The 22,347-nt window shown below is 44.5% G+C and overlaps 1 protein-coding gene across 1 annotated transcript in view; it reads right to left on the bottom strand.

Annotated features, from left to right (window-relative positions):
* The window catches only part of csmd3a (CUB and Sushi multiple domains 3a), a 287,911-nt gene extending 265,808 nt beyond the window's left edge, over positions 1–22,103 (bottom strand). Inside the window, 1 exon segment of the mRNA XM_066676154.1 lies at positions 21,926–22,103. Within this exon segment, the coding sequence (XP_066532251.1) occupies positions 21,926–22,103 (178 nt within the window).
* Positions 22,104–22,347: the final 244 nt, after the last annotated feature.

The raw sequence follows: 22,347 nt of genomic DNA, 5'->3' as shown, positions 1-22,347 counted from the left end.
CCCTTTAAATGGATAATGATCTGTGAATAATTATAAAGCACCATTAATATATATTAATGATTTTAAACACTTTATAAATGTTTAAAATGCCATTATTGAGTGTGTCATTAAAATTATTTATATATATATATAAAATAATAATGTAAACCATCAATCATTTTACTTGAAACGCTCAGTGATGGCATTTGGTAGAGAACGCTTTAAGCGCACAAATGGTTCTATGCAGAATTTTTGTCTTGACTAAAGAACCCTTAAAGGACCATCTTTTTTTAAAGGGTGAGTTCTACCTCATCGCTCACGGACACCCAAAAATATCTGGGGTATCCCAAGGTGTCCATACTCCACAGCCCTATTTTATACCTATGAATATAGAGAGATGGGGTTAAAGTTTCAGAAGCATTGTGTGCTAATGAGAGAAGCATAATTCACTGGAACATGGAGAAATAGTCCAGTGAAATATTACCATGCTGTTTGAGGCTAGACCTTGTCTTGGGCACAGAGGCCTGGGACATTCATAATTCATAATTCCTGTATATTTTACAGCACATTATTCTATTAGGCGGAGTGTTTGCCAGAGACAAAGGGAGTTAGCAACAAGAAAAAGACTCAGAACTTTTGTTCCTGTTGTTTTTTTATTAGTAAAACAACTGGGCGACTACTGTTTCCTTGTGTAACCAACTGGTCCTACGTTATTTGTGTAATAATGCACACAATCAGAAATGACAAAGGCCAAATGCACATAGCATTAACTCCGCTACCTCTTTGAAGCCCCTTCGTTCACTTTGATTCATTATTTCACACTCGCAGCTCATTGAAACGAGCAATTCTCAAAGAATACTTTGAAAATTCGTAACTACACTTTCAGTACACGCCATATTTGTGTTTGGAATTTAAAATAGCAGCTATTTGATAATTAGGAGCCACAACAAACAAACCCCACAGCAGCGTTCTCCCTGCCCCCTGTCTAAACAGCCCTGTTCAGAACGCCCGCTTCCAGTGCCGGTTCCTTTAAATGATAATGAGCCGCTCGCTGTTCACCCCGACCCTGAGCGTACAGCAGTGAGGAGCGAGGAGCAGAAGCTCTGGTGTTTAGCTGTTTTTCTAAGGGCCAATATTTCCAGTAAAGTGCAGCGCGGTGGCAGTGACCGTGAATGATCAGGAGCTCACTGCACTTTAGACGCTGTTCAGAAGCTTGTTGTCTCAGTAATGACACACTGCAGTGGGTAACAGCTCAGAAACAGACCACCGTCCACACAACCCCTGCCCCCCCTCGACCACCACGTCCAGCCACGGCCACTTCACACACTTCATTTACTCTCAATGAGACTCTGATTGCAATAACACAGTGAAGACAAAACAGGACAGTGAGCCTGCAACCTGCTCTATACACAACTAACTCACAACAAGGGAGAGAGAGAGAGAGAGAGAGAGAGAGAGAGAGAGAGAGAGAGAGAGAGAGAGAGAGAGAGAGAGAAAGAGAAAAAGAGAGAAAGAGAGAGACAGTGAGAGAGAGAAATAGAGAGACAGAGAGACAGCGTAAGAAAGAGAAAGAGAGAGAGAGAGAGAGAGAGAGAGAGAGAGAAAGAGAGAGAGAAATAGAGAAAGAGAAATAGAGAGACAGAGAGACAGCGTAAGAAAGAGAAAGAGAGAGAGAGAGAGAGAGAGAGAGAGAAAGAGAAAAAGAGAGACAGAGAGAGACAGTGAGAGAGAAATAGAGAGACAGAGAGACAGCGTAAGAAAGAGAAAGAGAGAGAGAGAGAGAGAGAGAGAGAGAGAAATAGAGAAAGAGAAATAGAGAGACAGAGAGACAGTGAGAGAGAAAGAGAGAGAGAGAGAGACAGTGAGAGAGAGAGAGAGAGAGAGAGAGAGAGAGAGTGAGAAATAGAAAGAGAAAGAGAAAAAGAGAGTGAGAAAGAGAGAGAAAGAAATAGAGGGAGAGAGAGAGATAGAGAGAGACAGTGAGAGAGAGAGAGAGAGAGAGAGAGACAGTGAGAGAGAGAGAGAGAGAGAGAGAGAGAGAGAGAGTAAGAGAGGGAGAGAGAGAGAGAGAGAAATAGAAAGAGAAAGAGACAGTGAGAGAGAGAGAGAGAGAGAGAGAGTAAGAGAGGGAGAGAGAGAGAGAGAGAGAGAGAGAGAGAGAGAGAGAGAGAGAGAAATTGAAAGAGAAAGAGAAAAAGAGACAGTGAGAGCGAGAGATAGAGAAAGAGAGAGAGAGTATATACTACTGCCCTAAAGACGGTGACCCTATAGCAGCTGCACATGAGTCTAATGTTCCCAGGCTCAATGCCAAGTGTCAGCACACAAGATCAGCCTCCTAACCCTGGGCTGTGGAGCACCATCCAATATCTTTGGGATTGGTCTGTGACCCAGAACAAATCCCAAAGTATCTAAACAATACCCTGACGGCTGCCACCAAATCCTCACAGCAATGTTCTGAGATCCAGACTCACAGCAGAAGTGATGGATACACACTTACTACAGAGAAAAGCGTTGATTTAACCTTAAAACTTTTGGTAGCGCATCTCATTTAACACAATTAAAGTCTTCAGAAAAAAAGACGAGACCAATCATCCGTGCTCAGCTGTGTCACTGTGAGCCGGGGGTCAGCTTTTCCCACCGAGATAATGAACGCTTCCAAGTGATTCCTACGGAGAAGAGCCTCAGCTAATACCCAGAGCAAAGGAGAAAAAAACATAAACAGGCTATCATTAAAAAGCAAAAGCTCCAGCAAAGAAGGGAACAACAAAGCGGGCGTCCGATCGATGGAATCAAAGCCGGGGAGAGGTTATTTCACCAGCCCCCCCTCTGCTACCCAACGTCCCAAAATGTAGGCGAGTGAGAAAGGGCCTTATTAAAAATGTATCGGAGGAGCCTGGGAGGCAGTCGCCGCTCGGCTGTTTGTTCAGCCAAGGACAATATACTTGAAACTACTTCAAAGTCGGGCGTACCACGCCTTCAGCCCCCTCCCCCCCCTCTACACACACATACACAAACCCTATCATCAATGGGACGCGATTCAAAGCCCAAGACCCAACATATTCGTTTACTTTATTGTTTCTTTATTTATTTAACCTTCACTTCACTGTTAACAGGGAAAAAGCCTTACACCCGGCCGTCCTCGGACACCCCCAACACTTCACAAACTTTGAATCACCCCCAAAACACGACATGTGCCCTCAACAAAACAAAAAACGAAAAGAAAAGAAAACCTCGTTAAGCACTTCAAAGTGGAGCCCGCCGCTCTTCTCATCAGAGGGACCCTCTTCAAAGCCAAACAAACACCCAATGTTTATTGATCTTAAAGTTATTTGGGTTGTCTCGCTTTCATTTCTAACTTGAGACATAACTCAGAAATACTGTTTACAATACGACTCGGAGGATTAGTTTACAACTACGCTTTCACACTCGCTGGCCTAAAGTATTTGGACAAACCTGATAAAGAGCTCTTGTCACTGCTAGGAGTTTACTTTGACATAATTTGTCCTTTTACACCAGAAGAACTCTGGTTCCTGATCCAGTTCAATTCAGGATTCTTGGCACTTTTGACCTACCCAGTGATCCGTGGGGTCCTCGGTGCCAGAATCGCCACGGCTGAGCCAGAGATAAACAGACAGTCGAAACAGAGTCATAGTTAATCCATTGTTTACCGTGGGGCCAGTCCTTCACAGGGCAACACAGACATACACACACACACACCTACGGACACTTTTGAGTCACCAATCCACCTACCAACGTGTATTTTTGGACCATGGGAGGAAACCGGCGCACCAGGAGGAAACCCACACAGACACAGAGAGAACACACCACACTCCTCACAGACAGTCACCCGGAGGAAACCCACGCAGACACAGAGAGAGCACACCACACTCCTCACAGACAGTCACCCGGAGGACACCCACGCAGACACAGAGAGAACACACCACACTCCTCACAGACAGTCACCCAGAGGACACCCACGCAGACACAGAGAGAACACACCACACTCCTCACAGACAGTCACCCGGAGGACACCCACACAGACACAGAGAGAACACACCACACTCCTCACAGACAGTCACCCGGAGGACACCCACACAGACACAGAGAGAACACACCACACTCCTCACAGACAGTCACCCGGAGGAAACCCACGCAGACAGAGGGAGAACGCACCACACTCCTCACAGACAGTCACCCGGAGGAAACCCACGCCGACACAGAGAGAACGCACCACACTCCTCACAGACAGTCACCCGGAGGAAACCCACGCCGACACAGAGAGAACACACCACACTCCTCACAGACAGTCACCCGGAGGAAACCCACGCCGACACAGAGAGAACACACCACACTCCTCACAGACAGTCACCCGGAGGAAACCCACGCAGACACAGAGAGAACACACCACACTCCTCACAGACAGTCACCCGGAGGACACCCACGCAGACACAGAGAGAACACACCACACTCCTCACAGACAGTCACCCAGAGGACACCCACGCAGACACAGAGAGAACACACCACACTCCTCACAGACAGTCACCCGGAGGACACCCACACAGACACAGAGAGAACACACCACACTCCTCACAGACAGTCACCCGGAGGACACCCACACAGACACAGAGAGAACACACCACACTCCTCACAGACAGTCACCCGGAGGAAACCCACACAGACACAGGGAGAACACGCCACACTCCTCACAGACAGTCACCCGGAGGAAACCCACGCAGACACAGGGAGAACACACCACACTCCTCACAGACAGTCACCCGGAGGACACCCACGCAGACACAGAGAGAACACACCACACTCCTCACAGACAGTTACCTGGAGGAAACCCACGTGGACACGGGGAGAACACACCACACTCCTCACAGACAGTCACCTGGAGGAAACCCACGCAGACACAGGGAGAACACGCCACACTCCTCACAGACAGTCACCCGGAGGAAACCCACACAGACACAGGGAGAACACGCCACACTCCTAACAGACAGTCACCCGGAGGAAACCCACACAGACACAGGAAGAACACGCCACACTCCTTACAGACGGGAATCGAACCCACAACCTCCAGGTCCCTGGAGCTGTGTGACTTCGACACTACCTGCTGCGCCACCGTGCCGCTCTGAGATATGGCAGATATATGTAAATATGGACTATTTCAGAGTCATCCTGCTGATCTCATAAACGGCGGAGGTAAGGAGAACTGTCCTGCTTTATTTCCTTTTATTTATTTATGTAACATGCTGCACATGTAAATAGCGCTTTATTTGAGGCTCTGTGCTCTTTCTGGAGCTAATTTAGCTCGACAAGCCCATGGTTTGCACACTCACCCAGTCACACACACACTCTCACCTGTGGACAGTTTTACAAACTCACCCAGTCACTCACACACACTCACCTGTGGACAGTTTCACACACTCACCCAGTCACTCACACACTCACACCTGCGGACAGTTTCACACACTCACCCAGTCACTCACACACTCACACCTGTGGACAGTTTCACACACTCACCCAGTCACTCACACACACTCACCTGTGGACAGTTTCACACACTCACCCAGTCACTCACACACTCACACCTGCGGACAGTTTCACACACTCACCCAGTCACTCACACACACTCACCTGTGGACAGTTTCACACACTCACCCAGTCACTCACACACTCACCCAGTCACTCACACACACTCACCTGTGGACAGTTTCACACACTCACCCAGTCACTCACACACACTCACCTGTGGACAGTTTCACACACTCACCCAGTCACTCACACACACTCACCTGTGGACAGTTTCACACACTCACCCAGTCACTCACACACTCACACCTGCGGACAGTTTCACACACTCACCCAGTCACTCACACACTCATACCTGCGGACAGTTTCACACACTCACCCAGTCACTCACACACTCACACCTGTGCACAGTTTCACACACTCACTGGGTCACTCACACACTCACACCTGTGGACTATTTTACACAGTCAATCTACCTACCAATCTGATGTGTTTTGGACTGCGGGAGGAAACCAGAGAAACCCCCACAGACACAGGGAGAACACACCACACCAGACAGTGACCAAGGACGGGGGCAGGAGTGTGTAATGAAAATGTGTCCATTGTATTTCCTTCCTCAGAAATAAGCGCTACATCTCCAGAAGATGATCATGTTCATCTAATATTAGATACAGTGCACATATTAATATTTGGAAGTCCTTTATGGAGCTTGTAAAACTGTAGACTGATCTAAAGTGCCCAGATGAGTCACTTTCATCTTCGCTACAGATTGCGGACGTGATGTCTAAATACTAAGCGCAATCAAGCGGCGGTACCCTACCTGCCAGGCCTGTAATTTAGACAGGAATATGAATGCCATAGCGGTATTTTTCACGCTTTGGCAAGACAGCACATTTCCGAGGTGATCCATTCCGCTTGAAAAGATGTTGAATTAAAGAGGACCTAAAGGGATAAAGCATAAATAAACTACTCAAAAACATCATATACAGCCTGATAATTAGTAAGTTATTAGTCGATGGTCTGATAAACCCTGAGCTTAATTACTCATGCATGGAATAACATTAATGACCTTTACTGACTTTCACTAACTTCATCACACATGAGGAATCTATGACGTACTTGACCCAGTCCACTTTGAAAAACTTCTAAGACTGTAAATGAGATATTTTATATTTGGTACATTAGTCAGTGAGCGATCACAAACAACATCTGTATGTTAAATACATACTAGTCAGCCTTAAAGTCACAGGCAACAATACCCCTTTTTAGGGTGGTTAGGATTGTCCCAAAAAGAAATGAGGTAAACGATATTATTATCATTGTATGCTGCTGATATAATGATAATATATTCATTCATTATCTGTAACCCTTATCCATTTCAGGGTCGCGGTGGGTACAGAGCCCACCTGGAATCTTTGGGCGCAAGGCGGGAATACACACATTCACCCAGTCACTCACACGCTCACCCAGTCACTCACACTGGTATCGAACTTAACTAACTGCCCACCTTGGGCTTATGTACAACCAATTTCCTATTTTTCTAAGGACCTTCTTAAAACAGTGTATGACCAGATGGATATCTGGGTCCACAGTGTCTCACCTCCTACAGAGGCTACAAAACCAAAGACTGGTATCTGGAATGGTTTCAAGGTCCGAATTTCAAAGACCTCTCTGTTTCTGTTTTAAGGTCAACCAACAGTCAAACATTCAGCCGTTCATCATATATAAACAACGCTGTCAACCTTTCCATGTTTTCCACACAACACCAAACTGCATTTCTGATGCCTCGTCCTGGCTGTAGAATCTGTAGCTGAGTCCTGACGAGCCTGAATTGATCTTTCTACCAAAACACTTCTCTGATTCGTGAGCCCCTCATCAATATTGACAACCTTGATGCTCCTCCAGCTCACGCTGCTAAAGATTTGTGTGCGATGCTACAAGCTAATGACATCTACTGCCAGATCTCACAGGCTCCTTCTGTCTTAGAAATCAGGTTTCAGTAGAACATGTAGTCCCAGGTGACTGGAGACTAGAATAGTCCACCCAACAGACCACCCTGGAGAATACAGAGTCTTCAAGAGAAAACTGGCCACTTTAGAGAATGTGCTCCCCCCATGTTATGATTGTCCTAATGCCAAAATGACCTACTGCAAGATCCTACAAGTTCCTTTTGCACTAGAGAACCATGACAAGTCAGAAGATAAAGAAGATTATAGACCACGCTGGAGAATATAGATCACTCTGGAGATTATAGACCACACATAAGATTATAGACCACTCTGGAGATTATTTATCTTTATCTTTATATTATTTATCTGGAGTTCTCAGAAGTGTCTTTATTGGTACAGAGCCTTTACATTAGCAGGTGGTTCTTTCAACTTCAATAAGGTTCTTGTACTAGAGGATCTTTAGCGGAGTCCTGACGAGGCTGAATTGATCTCCAACAAAAACACTCTCTGATTCCTGAGCTCCTCATCAATATTGACAACCTTGATGTTTGTCCAACTCACTCTGCTAAGGATCTGTGAGCGATGCAACAAGCAAATGACATCCACTGCAAGATCTAATAGTTGCTTTCAGAACTAGTGAACCGTTCTCAGGAAAACGTGACCACTCAAAAAAACACCAAGACTATGGAACTACTCAGGGGAATGTGGTCCCCCAGGGGAGGGCTTTCTAGATGCCAACATTTTGACTTTGATTCCTAGATAAAGTGCAACAAGCAGATCCTGCCAGATACCACAGGTTTCTTCTGTGCTGCACAATATGATCACTGAGGAGAATACAGACCACTGAGGAGAATGTGGACCACTCAAAAAAGCAGACCACTCAGGAGAATACAGAGCACAGAATAATACACTTGATAAAGTACAGACCACCAAGTAGACCACTCAGGAGAAAACAGACCACAAAATAAACAACTCAGGGGAACACAGACCACCAAATAGGCCACTTGGGAGATTGCAGACCACCACAACAACCACTAAGGAGAATACACATGACCAAAAAGACTACTCAGGGGAACACAGACCACCAAATAGAACATTCACAGGAACTCAGATGACCAAATAGACCACTCAAGAGAAACAGACCACAAAATAAACCACTCAGGAGATCACAGACCACCAAATAGGCCACTTGGGAGATTGCAGACCACCACAACAACCACTAAAAAGAATACACTTGACCAAGAAGACTACTTAGGAAAATACAGAACACCAAGTAGACCACTGAGGAGAATACAGATGACCAAAAAGACGATTACTCAAGGGAACACTGACCACCAAATAGAACATTCACAGGAACTCAGACCACCAAATAGACCACTCAGGACAAAACAGACCACAAAATAAACCTCTAAGCAGTATATAGACAACCAAAAAAACACTCAGGGGAACATAGACCACCAAATAGGCCACTTGGGAGATTGCAGACCACCACAATAACCACTAAGGAGAATACACATGACCAAAGAGACCACTTAGGAAAATACAGACCACTAAGTAGACCACTGAGGAAAATACAGATGACGAAAAAGACTACTCAGGGGAACCCAGACCAACAAAAAGACCACTTGGGAGAACATAGACCACTTAGCAGACTACAGACCACCAAATGGACTACTCAGTAGGATGTAGACCGCCACATAGACCATTTGGGACCACTCCCATATTCCCCCAGGTCTGAATTTATTATGACTCAATATTACCACTGTGAAACAGAGACCTAAATGGTTCTTGACAAGGGCATATGGTTAAAAGGATAAACATAATTGACCAAGAACCTTTAAATAAACAGCTGGTTCTTTCTTCACACACTTGCTCGACACATTTATAGAGTGGAGTCTTTAAGGAACCTAACAGTGGTCTTTAGGGATCCAATATTACACCTTCATTAAAAAGACAACATGACAAAGTTAATTTTAAATTGAAAGATATTCATAAACCTACAGCTAATTAGCATCTCTGATATTTTAAATCCAGTTTCATTTTTATCAATAACAAACTCATTAAATGTGCAACAAATTAAATAAGCAGCTAATTCATTAAAACATGACCTTATTTAACGTTAAAGAAGATTAACAGCGAGACGAAAAATCAATTTCGTTTCAAACAAATAAGAAAAAAGGGTACACAATGGGACATGAAAAAAATATCAAATCCAAATACTATGATATTTGCATGTCATGATATTTTGACTGAGATAATTGCACTATTAGCTGAATTCCTTAAAATGTTCACTTTTCACATGTTTTGTAGATACACTTTCTAATGTAAAAAGTATATGTTATTAAATAAATAAATAAATAAATAAATAAATAAACAATCACTTGCTCAATGCGTGTGCACATTCATATTCAGATCTGGAGCCGACCAACCCACACACTGTGAAACAAGACCACCCAGTCAGTTTTTGCTGGACTGCCCAGATTCGGGGGGCAAAGGCAAATCTAATTATATCACTAAGGAAGAACACCGCTGTGGGGTTTGATCCTTGTGGTATTTTGACCAAAGCTGCTCACCCGTGTTTCATTAAGGCCCAGAACTGTGTTCATTTGTTGAAATAGGGAGAATATATCGTCTTTAAGGTGCTCCCACATATACACTAATGTTTCTGTGGCTGAATGCAATCAAATCCTCACAACAATGCATCAAAATCCAACCAAAAAATGTCTTAGAAATTTGATTTCAGAAGAAACATCAGGCAAATGTTCTCATTTTCAAATGTTCTTGGCCCTGTCCTTATGCAGAAAGTCCTATCTTACCACTTTCTGAAACTCAATATTGAGATACATCCACCAACACTGCCCCCGGATCCATGCTTCTTTCCAAGTGCTGGTCATTGCGATGGTTGAACGACCACAGCTCCCTCCAGGCTGATCTTTTGCACGCACACACACACATACACACACACCACTGCCCACCTGACTGGCAACTTCCCAAACTCCTCTTGTGTGAGATCTCCACTGAAATATCTCCGCACAGTAAGAAACCCAACCTCCAATCCCCCAAAGACCCTCCGAACCAGAATTAGAAGCGCACGCTGCAGCTCAGACGACACTGAGCTGTCCTCTGAGAGCTGAGCGCTTCCCAGAGGTGGGATCCAGATGTTTCAGTGTCAGGCTTTTTCGAGGGTGGGCTCTGGTTTGTGGGTTTCGCATTGCTCTGAATTGTACATTTTGAAAAACGTCAACTCGTCAAGCGAGAGCTGGACTCGGCTGACGCCGCACTGAGACGTGTCTCTGAGAGGGAGCTTAAGTGGGTTTCAGAGATTTTTAAGATGAAATGGGAGCTTGGGTTTTGGCATTTGTGATTCAGCAAGAAATCATTTCATACAATGTCAATCACAGGTGTGAGTGAGTGAGTGAGTGACTGGGTGAATGTCTGAAACTGACAGGTGTGTGTGAGTCACAGGGTGAGTGTGTGAAACTGTCCACAGGTGTGAGTGTGTAAGTGACAGGGTGAGTGTGTGAAACTGTCCACAGGTGTGAGTTTGTGAGTGAGTGACAGGGTGAGTGTGTGAAACTGTCCACAGGTGTGAGTGTGTGAGTGACAGGGTGAGTGTGTGAAACTGTCCACAGGTGTGAGTGTGTGAGTGAGTGACAGGGTGAGTGTGTGAAACTGTCCACAGGTGTGAGTGTGTGAGTGACAGGGTGAGTGTGTGAAACTGTCCACAGGTGTGAGTTTGTGAGTGAGTGACAGGGTGAGTGTGTGAAACTGTCCACAGGTGTGAGTGTGTGAGTGACAGGGTGAGTGTGTGAAACTGTCCACAGGTGTGAGTGTGTGAGTGACAGGGTGAGTGTGTGAAACTGTCCACAGGTGTGAGTGTGTGAGTGAGTGACTGGGTGAGTGTGTGAAACTGTCCACAGGTGTGAGTGAGTGACTGGGTGAGTGTGTGAAACTGTCCACAGGTGTGTGTGTGTGTGACTGGGTGAGTGTGTGAAACTGTCCACAGGTGTGAGTGTGTGAGTGAGTGACAGGGTGAGTGTGTGAAACTGTCCACAGGTGTGAGTGTGTGAGTGACAGGGTGAGTGTGTGAAACTGTCCACAGGTGTGAGTGTGTGAGTGAGTGACTGGGTGAGTGTGTGAAACTGTCCACAGGTGTGAGTGTGTGAGTGACAGGGTGAGTGTGTGAAACTGTCCACAGGTGTGAGTGAGTGACTGGGTGAGTGTGTGAAACAGCCCACAGGTGTGAGTGTGTGAGTGAGTGACAGGGTGAGTGTGTGAAACTGTCCACAGGTGTGTGTGTGTGTGTGTGAGTGACTGGGTGAGTGTGTGAAACTGTCCACAGGTGTGAGTGTGTGAGTGAGTGACAGGGTGAGTGTGTGAAACTGTCCACAGGTGTGTGTGTGTGTGTGTGTGAGTGACTGGGTGAGTGTGTGAAACTGTCCACAGGTGTGAGTGTGTGAGTGAGTGACTGGGTGAGTGTGTGAAACTGTCCACAGGTGTGAGTGAGTGACTGGGTGAGTGTGTGAAACAGCCCACAGGTGTGAGTGTGTGAGTGAGTGACAGGGTGAGTGTGTGAAACTGTCCACAGGTGTGTGTGTGTGTGTGTGAGTGACTGGGTGAGTGTGTGAAACTGTCCACAGGTGTGAGTGTGTGAGTGACTGGGTGAGTAGGTGAAACTGTCCACGGGTGTGAGTGTGTGAGTGACAGGGTGAGTGTGTGAATGACTGGGTGAGTGTGTGAAACTGTCCACAGGTGTGAGTGTGTGAGTGAGTGACAGGGTGAGTGTGTGAAACTGTCCACAGGTGTGTGTGTGTGTGTGAGTGACTGGGTGAATGTGTTTATGTCCACGGGTGTGAGTGTGTGACTGGGTGAGTGTGTGAAACTGTCCACATTTGTGAGTGTGTGAGTGAGTGACTGGGTGAGTGTGTGAAACTGTCCACGGGTGTGAGTGTGTGAGTGAGTGACTGGGTGAGTGTGTGTGGACTAATTGCCGCTGCTGTTCCAGATTTTGAAACTGTGTAATGATGAAAACCCTGAGCTCAAACGGTTTCTAAAACCACTCTGACTTGTTTTAGTTGTTGTTCCGAGTCGCTGCTTTTTTATCCGAGCTGCATTTTGATTACACTTCAGCTTGAACAAGCTCGGTAAAAGCTCTCGTCTGTAGGTCAGCGCTTCTCGCTTTCACTCACCGCGATGTGCTTTGTGATTTTCTGGCTCTAGAACAAAATCTGTGTATTGTCAAGTCCCTTATAAGTCGAATCTAATGTGTTAGAGCAGAGACAAACAAAACTATGGGGTTAAAATACTGTTGGTGCTAACAAGAGCATGAAAGCATAGCATTTATCAAAGTCCAGTTCAAACATATCCACAGATGTTTTTTGTTTTTTACAGTTCCTGTGGTCTGAGGTATTTACCAGGTGAGTAGATCATTATTATGTGTCGGGATGCAAGTACAATAAAGCAGTGTTTCTATAAAGGCGACATATTCTCTCCTTTTTTCCCTCCAACTGAACACAGTTCTGGACTTTAATGAAACATCTGTGACCTACTTTGTTCAAAACACAACAAGGATCCAACCTCACAGCAGCGTTCGCTTCCTGTTTAAACAGCCATCTTCAGAGTGTCCGCTTTCAGCGCCTGTTCCTTTAACGAGCCGTTCGCTTTTCACCCCACCCCCGAGCGCACAGCAGTGAGGAGCGCGGAGAAGATGATATGGATTTTAGCTGTTTTTGCTCTTCTTCTCTTTCTTCCCTGTTCTCGTTTTCTCTGTTTTAACTCAGTGCTCTTTCTTCTCTGCGCTCGTTGTGTCCGTTTCGCTGCGTTTAACCTCGTCTTTGCACTCTCATATAAATGCAGGTTCAGAGCTGTGATTGGACAGACTCAAACAAGGGGGCGGTGTAATACTTAACGAGTGATTCCCAGGTGAGGGGCCACGGACCAAAACAACATGTGGAACAGAAGGAAACTCAGTGAGACACAAAAACAAAGCAGCAGCCAAGACCAGGGCAGAACGTGACAGAACTTGCCAAGTAGTAAAACTAAAGGACATTGATGTGATCAACAGGTTCTAGATAATAGTTGTGGGATGTACAATTTTAGTGTTTTTTAGTTGTTTGGGATATCTAATATCTAGAACCTGTTCTCATTTTAGTGTAGTTTAACTGTTGACACATTTACTCAGTTTCTCAATATCTAGAACCTGTTGTGGAACTTGTCATGATGTTAGCTCAAATCAATGACTATATTTTAGAGCTGGCACCGTACACATACTCAGATTCTTAATATCTAGAACCTCTTGGGTATTACAGTGTAATCGAGTTAGAGTACATAGGAACCCATGTTATCACAAACAGCGAGATGGAATAACTCCAAGGTACTAGCTAATAATAATGAGTAGTGCGATAGATTAAACGCATTACACTAAAATTGTAATGTATTCAATTAATAATTACGGAGATTAATTTAGTAAGTGAGAGACAGGTGCATGTTCGAAAGTAATTAACACTACGTAGTTAGCATGTTAGCACGCTTGGTGCGGTCCTCCAGGTGAGGATCTTAAGGGTGACGTTAGCTACGTTTAATAAAGGATCGTAAGCTGGTGATGACTTACTGACCACAATGTTGCACTGAAGTTTCCACATGTTCAAGGCTTGATGCCGGTGGACAAAGTCTTGCTAGCAGCTGTTAGCGCTAGCGCTGTGTTGTTCTGTCCTACTTTAGCAATGCAGCTAATGCTGTACATAGCCCCTCTTTAAAGTGGCTACTTTGCCAGCAATTAAAGCCCAGCGGCTCAAGAGCTAGCGTGATTTTTTTTCTTTTTCTGAGTGGGAGATAAAGTGGACAGGCCCCCTTTCGACTTGTTATGAGCGTCAGCTACGGTTTGGGTTACTTTGATTCTTCACTTCAAACCATGCCAAAGGCAGCCCACTCGCAAGAACATGGTAATTATGGCTAGCACATTATAACAGAAGTCCTAAAATGGATTGCAGAGTGAGAGAGAGGCAGAGGGAGAGGGGGAGGGAGAGGCAGGGTTTGGGTAGGGGTTGGGGGGGGGGTTCTCTTTTGAGTGGACGTTTAAAATGTGGAACAGAAAAAAAATATCCCATAAAGAAAAACAGAAAACTATCTGGCAGCTAGAGTTTCCAGCAGATTACCTCTGAATTATGGCAGGGAATTATGTTCAATTACGGCAGTGAATTACAGGCACATTCATACGGCAATGTCACACACAAAATACAGTAGATATCTGGATTTCCGTGTATTTCTAACGAGGTGAGGACGACGCAGGAGGCAGGAAACAGGTGCCAGGTGTGTTTTATTAAACATAATGTGGTAAAAAATAAAAGAGGATGAAAAAATCAACAAATAATAAACACTGAAATAAAAAATAAACCAATAACAAGAACAACAAGAATAAACACTAAATTAAATGGGGAAAGTAAACACTGAGTAAATACAGAAGTGTCATGGCATAACCAAAACAAACACTGAGATCAAACAGTGACCCACAAGGACAAGACAAAGACTCTCAGCTTTTAAACACAAGGAGTAGGGAGGTCCTCAAAAGTGCAGCTAAACCAAAATGAGGTGAAAATGAAACTCTGTTGAGGGGCTAGTTACTAGAAATATTCGTTATAAGAAAAAGATAAGTGCCAAATAAAATGGTTTATTTATGGCTTTAGTAGCCACTGTTACTGAACACACGGGGTGAAAGTTACTGATTTAGATTTGATTTTAAAGGACAATTAAAATAATTATTGAAATCATTTGTTGATACTTCCTGACTATCTGTAATGACCAAAACAAAAGATAATTCACCGGTGAGGGGGAGAACTAAGGCACAAAATATGTGGAGCAAAGGGTGGAGACAAGGACAGGGACAGGACACATAAATATTTAGCAGCTATATACCAATTTACATATGGATCGCAAGTTAAATTAAAGGAGCAATCAGTCATTTCTATCACAACATTATTAAAGTAAGTCGCAGTCACACAGCTCCAGGGGCCTGGAGGTTGTGGGTTCGATTCCCGCTCCGGGTGACTGTCTGTGAGGAGTGTGGTGTGTTCTCTCTGTGTCTGCGTGGGTTTCCTCCGGGTGACTGTCTGTGAGGAGTGTGGTGTGTTCTCCCTGTGTCTGCGTGGGTTTCCTCCGGGTGACTGTCTGTGAGGAGTGTGGTGTGTTCTCTCTGTGTCTGTGTGGGTTTCCTCCGGGTGACTGTCTGTGAGGAGTGTGGTGTGTTCTCCCTGTGTCTGCGTGGGTTTCCTCCGGGTGACTGTCTGTGAGGAGTGTGGTGTGTTCTCTCTGTGTCTGTGTGGGTTTCCTCCAGGTGACTGTCTGTGAGGAGTGTGGTGTGTTCTCCCTGTGTCTGCGTGGGTTTCCTCCGGGTGACTGTCTGTGAGGAGTTTGGTGTGTTCTCCCTGTGTCTGCGTGGGTTTCCTCCGGGTGACTGTCTGTGAGGAGTGTGGTGTGTTCTCCCTGTGTCTGCGTGGGTTTCTTCCGGGTGCTCCGGTTTCCTCCCACAGTCCAAAAACACACGTTGGTAGGTGGATTGGCGATTCAAAAGTGTCAGTAGGTGTGAAGGACTGGCGCCCCCTCCAGGGTGTGTCCCCGCCTTACAAACAATGATTCCAGGTAGGCTCTGGACCCATCGTGACCCTGAACTGGATAAGGGTTACAGATAATGAATGAATGAATGAATTATTTAATAGTTTTATATTTCTATAATTTAAACTCCCATGAGATAAAATCCATTCAAATTACTTTGTAAGTCCCTGGAAGAACAAGTTTATGCTCCATAGACTGGGTTCCACTAGGTCCGGCCATGTTTAGAACAGGTTTAGTACAGAATCCCTGACTCACAGACCACAAAGTGCCAGTATAGTGGATGTTTCATAATGTGAAAGAAGGTAAATCTCTGGTGGAAACTGCTGAGTGATCCTTTAATGTGATGTTAAAATTAAAAAAACAAAACAGCAACATATTCGTGTCAAACTTTAACACTATTTTAACACTATTTTATGGTGTTTAACCTTTTTCAAATTATAAATCTGGTGTAAATCATTTTTTTCACATAATTTATGTAGAAAACAATTGAAATAATCATAGAAAATAATAAAATGAATATTTTTGGTTGGTAAAAATGACTGATGGCACCTTTAACTGTTAAAAAAACATGTTTTGTTTTTACAGTAATGCTCTCTAAGGCCGTACTGCAGTATTCTAAAAATTCACACACGTACAGTGCTCCGGTCGCACGATTGCAGCCCACCTTAGCGCTTCCTGCCATTCCTGACTCCATGACTAAGAGCAAGGTCGTATCATAGTGATGTGTGTGAAACGCCCACAGCCTGAAAACCAAGGAAAAACTTAGCATATGGAAAGGCGCTCGCTCTCCGGCTGATGAAAAACACACACACACACACACACACACACACACACAGAAATACACACATTAACATGCAGAGACAGAGACACACACACCTTAACACTTTAACCTCCAGCTGGACTTTTTGGTAGAGCACACTGAGACTGTATAAGGACATTAAAGGGTTAAGTTCACCCGCATCCCATTTCTATTTACCCCATACGTCCAATCCCGTTCATCCGGGAAAGCAAGGAGCATGAGGTTTTCCATGCTTTCCAGAGCGGGAAACTGCTTATCGCATCTTTAAAGTGCATCGGCTCCAAGGGGGAGTTAAATCACGGCCCCGCCAGCCGGTCTCCAGGCCACTTAACCCCGGGAGGGGGCTTCAAGTTGGGAACAGACACAGGATTTGCATGGGGTTGACCATGGTCTGAGTCCATTAAAGAGCTGGAAAATTGAAAGCCCACAGGTTCCATTAAGGAGGAATACAAGATTCCTATTACAGATAGAAGCCTCCGTACATTACATTATTCAGGATTACAGGGAATTACACAGTGTGGTATCGGAAGGTGTAGACAGTTCACGAAGATGAAGATCACTGAGCAGCGCCTGAACGTTAAAACAACCTCCTGGGTCAGGACCCCTGGTGGTGGTGGTGGTGGTGGTGTGTTAGTGTGTGTTGTGCTGGTACGAGTGGATCAGACACAGCAGTGTCTGCTGGAGTGTCCACTCACTGTCCACTCTGTGAGACACTCCTCCCTCGTTGGTCCACCTTGTAGATGTAAAGTCAGAGACAGTAGCTCATCTGTCACTGCCCGGTGTGTGCTGGTCGTCCTCTAGTCCTTCATCAGTGGACACGGGACGCTGTCGACTGGATGCTGTCGGGTTTTTAAACTCCAGCTGCAACTGCTGTGTCTGATCCACTCGTACCAGCACAACACACTGATACCAGCACAACGTATCAGTCTTGACCTAGAGTCAGTAACTGTAGAACTACGTAGAGCAACTGTGTGGTCAGTGGAGCTGAATAAATGGACAGTATTAATGTGAATATTCAGGTTTTTAATTAATGAGGGAATTTAGAGGGGGATGTTTGAGAAAACAGAGCTGTAAACAGTTAATAATAATGAATCAAATGCTAATGTGGCTTGGTGGCACTGGGACGAAGATTTCTGAGATAATTTTTGATAACCGGTGCGCAGTAATGAGTGGAGAGGGCTGTAAACACTCACTGGTAATGAATCTAATGCTAATATAGCTTTATGCATCTAGAAAGCTGGGTGGTGAAGAGATGAGATGCTGAGTTTATAAGAAAAGCGTGAGGTTAAGGGTTAATAGTTATGAATCCAATGGCGTTCCATAGTCATAGAGTGTGGAAGGGAAAGGCTGCTTTCTTTAAAAAAAATGTTCAGCATGTCATTATTATGAGATCTTATGCCACAATTATAAGATATCATACGAACCAACAAATGAAGTCATAATTATGAGATAAGCATCTTTGATTATGAGAAAGTATTTCATTGTTATGAGATATTATGTCATAAAAACAACATAGACTATCCATGCCGAAGCTTCTCACACAGGTTATGGGTGTGATAAGCAAACATTTCCTTACACTAAATAGAGTATTACGGAGAAGAAAAATAAATAAATAAATAAATAAATAGTGCAATATATAAATAAACAAATATATATTTTTTTGTCATTAAAAGTGCAGAACTAATTAATGTCTTAAATTTAATTCTGCATTTCCACATTTCTTCATTTTTCAACGTGTCTTTTTCACAACATAAGAGCTCATAATCACGAAATATCCTCTTTAGAACTATCAGACATTTATTTGTTAATTATTACGTAAGTTCTAGTAAGAACAACATGCTGAAGAATGTTTGTATCATACGTGGCAGCAGTACGCTTCTGTACTACAGAGCAGAGTTGTGAGGACCACACACTCTAATAACTAATACTGTGGGTGGCAGGGTGGAGCTGCAGAGGGTGGTGCTGCCACACAGCTCCAGGGCCCTGGGGTCCTGGGTTCAATCCCTGCCTCAGGTCACTGTCTGTGAGGAGGGGTATGTGTGTGTGTGTGTGTGTGTTATGTTAATAAGTTTCCTCTCATAGTCCAGAAGCACCTGCCGGTATTTAATGTGTGATATTGTCCACATGGTTGAGTGTGTGTGTGACTGGGTGAGTGTGTGAAATTGTCCACAGTTGCGAGTGGGTGAGTGTCTGGATAAATGTGTGAAATTGTCCACATGTGTGAGTGACTGGGTGAATATGTGAAGGTTGCCCACAAGTGTGAGTGTGTGAATGACTGGGTGAATGTGTGAAATTGTGCACAGATGTGAGTGTGTGAATGATTGTGTGAAATTGTTTACATGTGTGTGAGTGACTGGGTGAGTGCGTGAAATTGCCACAGGTGTGTGTGAGTGACTGGGTGAATGTGTGAAACTGTGCACAGGTGTGAGTGTGTGAGTGACTGGGTGAATATGTGAAGATTGCCCACAGGTGTAAATGACTGGGTGAATGTGTGAAATTGTTCACAGGTGTGAGTGACTGGGTGAATGTGTGAAACTGTGCACAGATGTGAGTGTGTGAATGATTGTGTGAAATTGTTTACATGTGTGTGTGAGTGACTGGGTGAGGGCGTGAAATTGCCACAGGTGTGAGTGTGTGAGTGACTGGGTGAATGTGTGAAACTGTGCACAGGTGTGAGTGTGAGTGACTGGGTGAATATGTGAAGATTGCCCACAGGTGTGAGTGTGTGAATGGCTGGGTGAATGTGTGAAATTGTCCACAGGTGTAAGTGTGAATGACTGGGTGAATGTGTGAAATTGTTCACAGGTGTGAGTGTATGAGTGACTGGGTGACTGTGTGAGTGACTGGGTGAGGGTGTAAAATTGCCACAGGTGTGAGTGTGTGAGTGACTGCGTGAATGTGTAAAACTGTCCACAGGTGTGAGAATGTGAGTGACTGGGTGAATATGTGAAGATTGCCCACAGGTGTGAGTGACTGGGTGAATGTGTGAGGGGTAGGTTAGGTGTGCGTGTGTTATGTTATTGGGTTTCCTCTCATAGTCCAAAAACACATGCTGGTACCATATGTGTGAAATTGTTCACAGGTGTGGTGTGTGAATGAGTGAGTGAGTGAGTAATGCCCTGTGATGGATTAGCCCCCTGTCCAAGTTGTGTTCCTTACACCCAATGGTTAGGATGAAGCTTTTTCAGAGGAATGAACGAACAAATGAATGAATGAATGAATGAATGAATGAATTTGAGAAATGTTTGGACAACTTGGCTGACTTTAAGATTAAAACATACTTTAAAAACTAAATAATAAATCTAACGTTTTCCAAGTTCCAAACTTACTAAGGGGATTTTTGTGTAGATGTTTTGGCAACCTCCGCCAGTTTTACGACAAGAAAAGCCCATAAACCGTTAATATTAATGTCTCTAAAGATGATATACCTTCATACTCCTGGAATAGGGATATTTTAATTAGACAGGTTGGCCTACTTGAGGAACTTTGCGAGGGAAAAGATCCTGTAAATAAGTAATGTTAGTGAATGTAATGCTAATATATGTACATACTCCTAAAAAGTAGACTTTAGAAAAGACTAGCTGACACATTCAATGATATTTTGAGGAAAATATAGTATAATATAATAACGAATGCAGTGCTGATATGGCTTCACAGCCCTGGAATGAACTAATGAGAGGAAAGTGCTGTAAACATTAAGGAGTAATGAAGCTAATGCTAATAGGCCTATAGCAATGAATCTAATGCTAATATAGCTCAGCGATTCTGGAATGGAGGTTATGAGTAGAATTTGTGGCACTTGATTGGTTTTATGAGGGAAACGCCATTGTGAATATTAATCATAACAAACATAATGCTGCAAAGTCCTGGAAGGAAACTTTTGTAGTAAAAATGTAGAAGAATAAAAGGACAACTAGATTGAAGTCATGATAAAAACGTGCTACAAACAGTTAATAACTATGAAGGCAGAGCTGATATGGCTTCACGCTCCTAGAAATGAGTTTTTCAAAAACTTGAGTGGATGTGGATGAAGGGACGTCTGATTGCATCACGGAGAGCTCCGTCACGGTCAAATCAAGAGTCTCAGGTCCACTCCAGTGTCCAGACCCAGATGTCTGTCCCCCTCCTCTTGATTTCGAGCCACATCTGGCTCACTGCGTTGTCATGCGCAGCGTGTGCGCATGCGCGCGCAACAATTAGTTCTAGTTATTAAAACGCGAGCGTTTTCTTTCCCTCTTTGATGGGGATGGATGAAGGATGTGAGGTGTGAAATCAAAGCAAAGCTAGTAAATAAACAGATAAACAAAAAAGTACCCTGCAGTCACCTTGCCCTCCATTTTAAAATCAGCACATCAAGAAGTCACGAAATAAAAAAAAAATGGAAGAGGTGGAATAATTTCCACCAGAACGCCACTGCAATCGCAAAGTTTGCGACGTGTAAAATGGAGCCACTTTGCTTAGGATTTCTATAGAGCCCCGTAGAGACCTCATTTTATACTTACATCACATTGAAGCACGTGCCATATTTCATACGCGGCGTACTGCACATTTGCACGTACTAAACTACCGCTGATTAACGCGGCGTCCGAGGATTCGAATTTCAAAAGGCTACGCAGCTGCCTCCAGCGCCGTGTTAATGCAGCAGAGCACAAGACATGGGCAAGCTCCGTGGAGCCAGGGGTAAAAAATAACGGTAGTATGTACCGTTATCTAGAACCAAGTGCCAGAATACGAAGCGAATACCGCGAAAAGCAATTCATAGCGCTAAAATCCCTTCAGCTGATCTGCAATGGTTCGCAGTCCATTCAGAAGCCTGCATTGACTGAAAAGTCTATTAAAACCCCTTGCAGTTTGCACTCGAGCCAAATCCACCACACGAGCCCCAAAAGTATGCAAACTGAAACGTAACGCTGCTGTCGTTATTTTAACCCAAGCAGCACTGATTTTTAAGACTGTTCTTTTTCAGCTCCATTCAATGGACAGTCAGCCTCACCTCTTCAAAAAAAAAAAAAAAAAAAACACCAAAGAGAATGAGCCCCTAAATCCGGGCACTTACCGTGCACGCGCGTGAATATGAGGGAAAATATTATATTCCAAGTTATAAATCCGGCTTTAATCCTCATGCTTTTGGCGCGTTGAGAGTTCGCCCGCGCGCATCTGATGCATCCTCTAGTGGAAATGGCTACAAATCCGCTCCACAGCGCGAGCTGCCCGTCCCTGCAAACTGCTTTCATGGTCTCGAGCGCGCCGGAGAAGTAGATAATTCCCCGCGTGCGGAGCCGTGCTGTGGCTGGCGAGGGTCACTTTGTCGGTGTGAGGCGCGTGAGGTGTTTTTTTCGGAGGAGGAGAGTGTGTGTGAGGGCTGGCATTGCTACCCTCAAGAGGACTCAACCCGTCTCGCTCACAGGAGTTGCGCTTTTGATGCTCCCACCCGTTTTCCGGCAAGCCCCGCCCCTCAGCCAATCCGATTGGCTGCTG

This window comes from Hoplias malabaricus, chromosome 1 (genome assembly GCF_029633855.1).
Source record: "Hoplias malabaricus isolate fHopMal1 chromosome 1, fHopMal1.hap1, whole genome shotgun sequence".
Classification (NCBI taxonomy): Eukaryota; Metazoa; Chordata; class Actinopteri; order Characiformes; family Erythrinidae; genus Hoplias; species Hoplias malabaricus.
The sequence above is the reverse complement of the archived record's forward strand: the minus strand, read 5'-3'. Positions and strand labels throughout refer to the sequence as shown.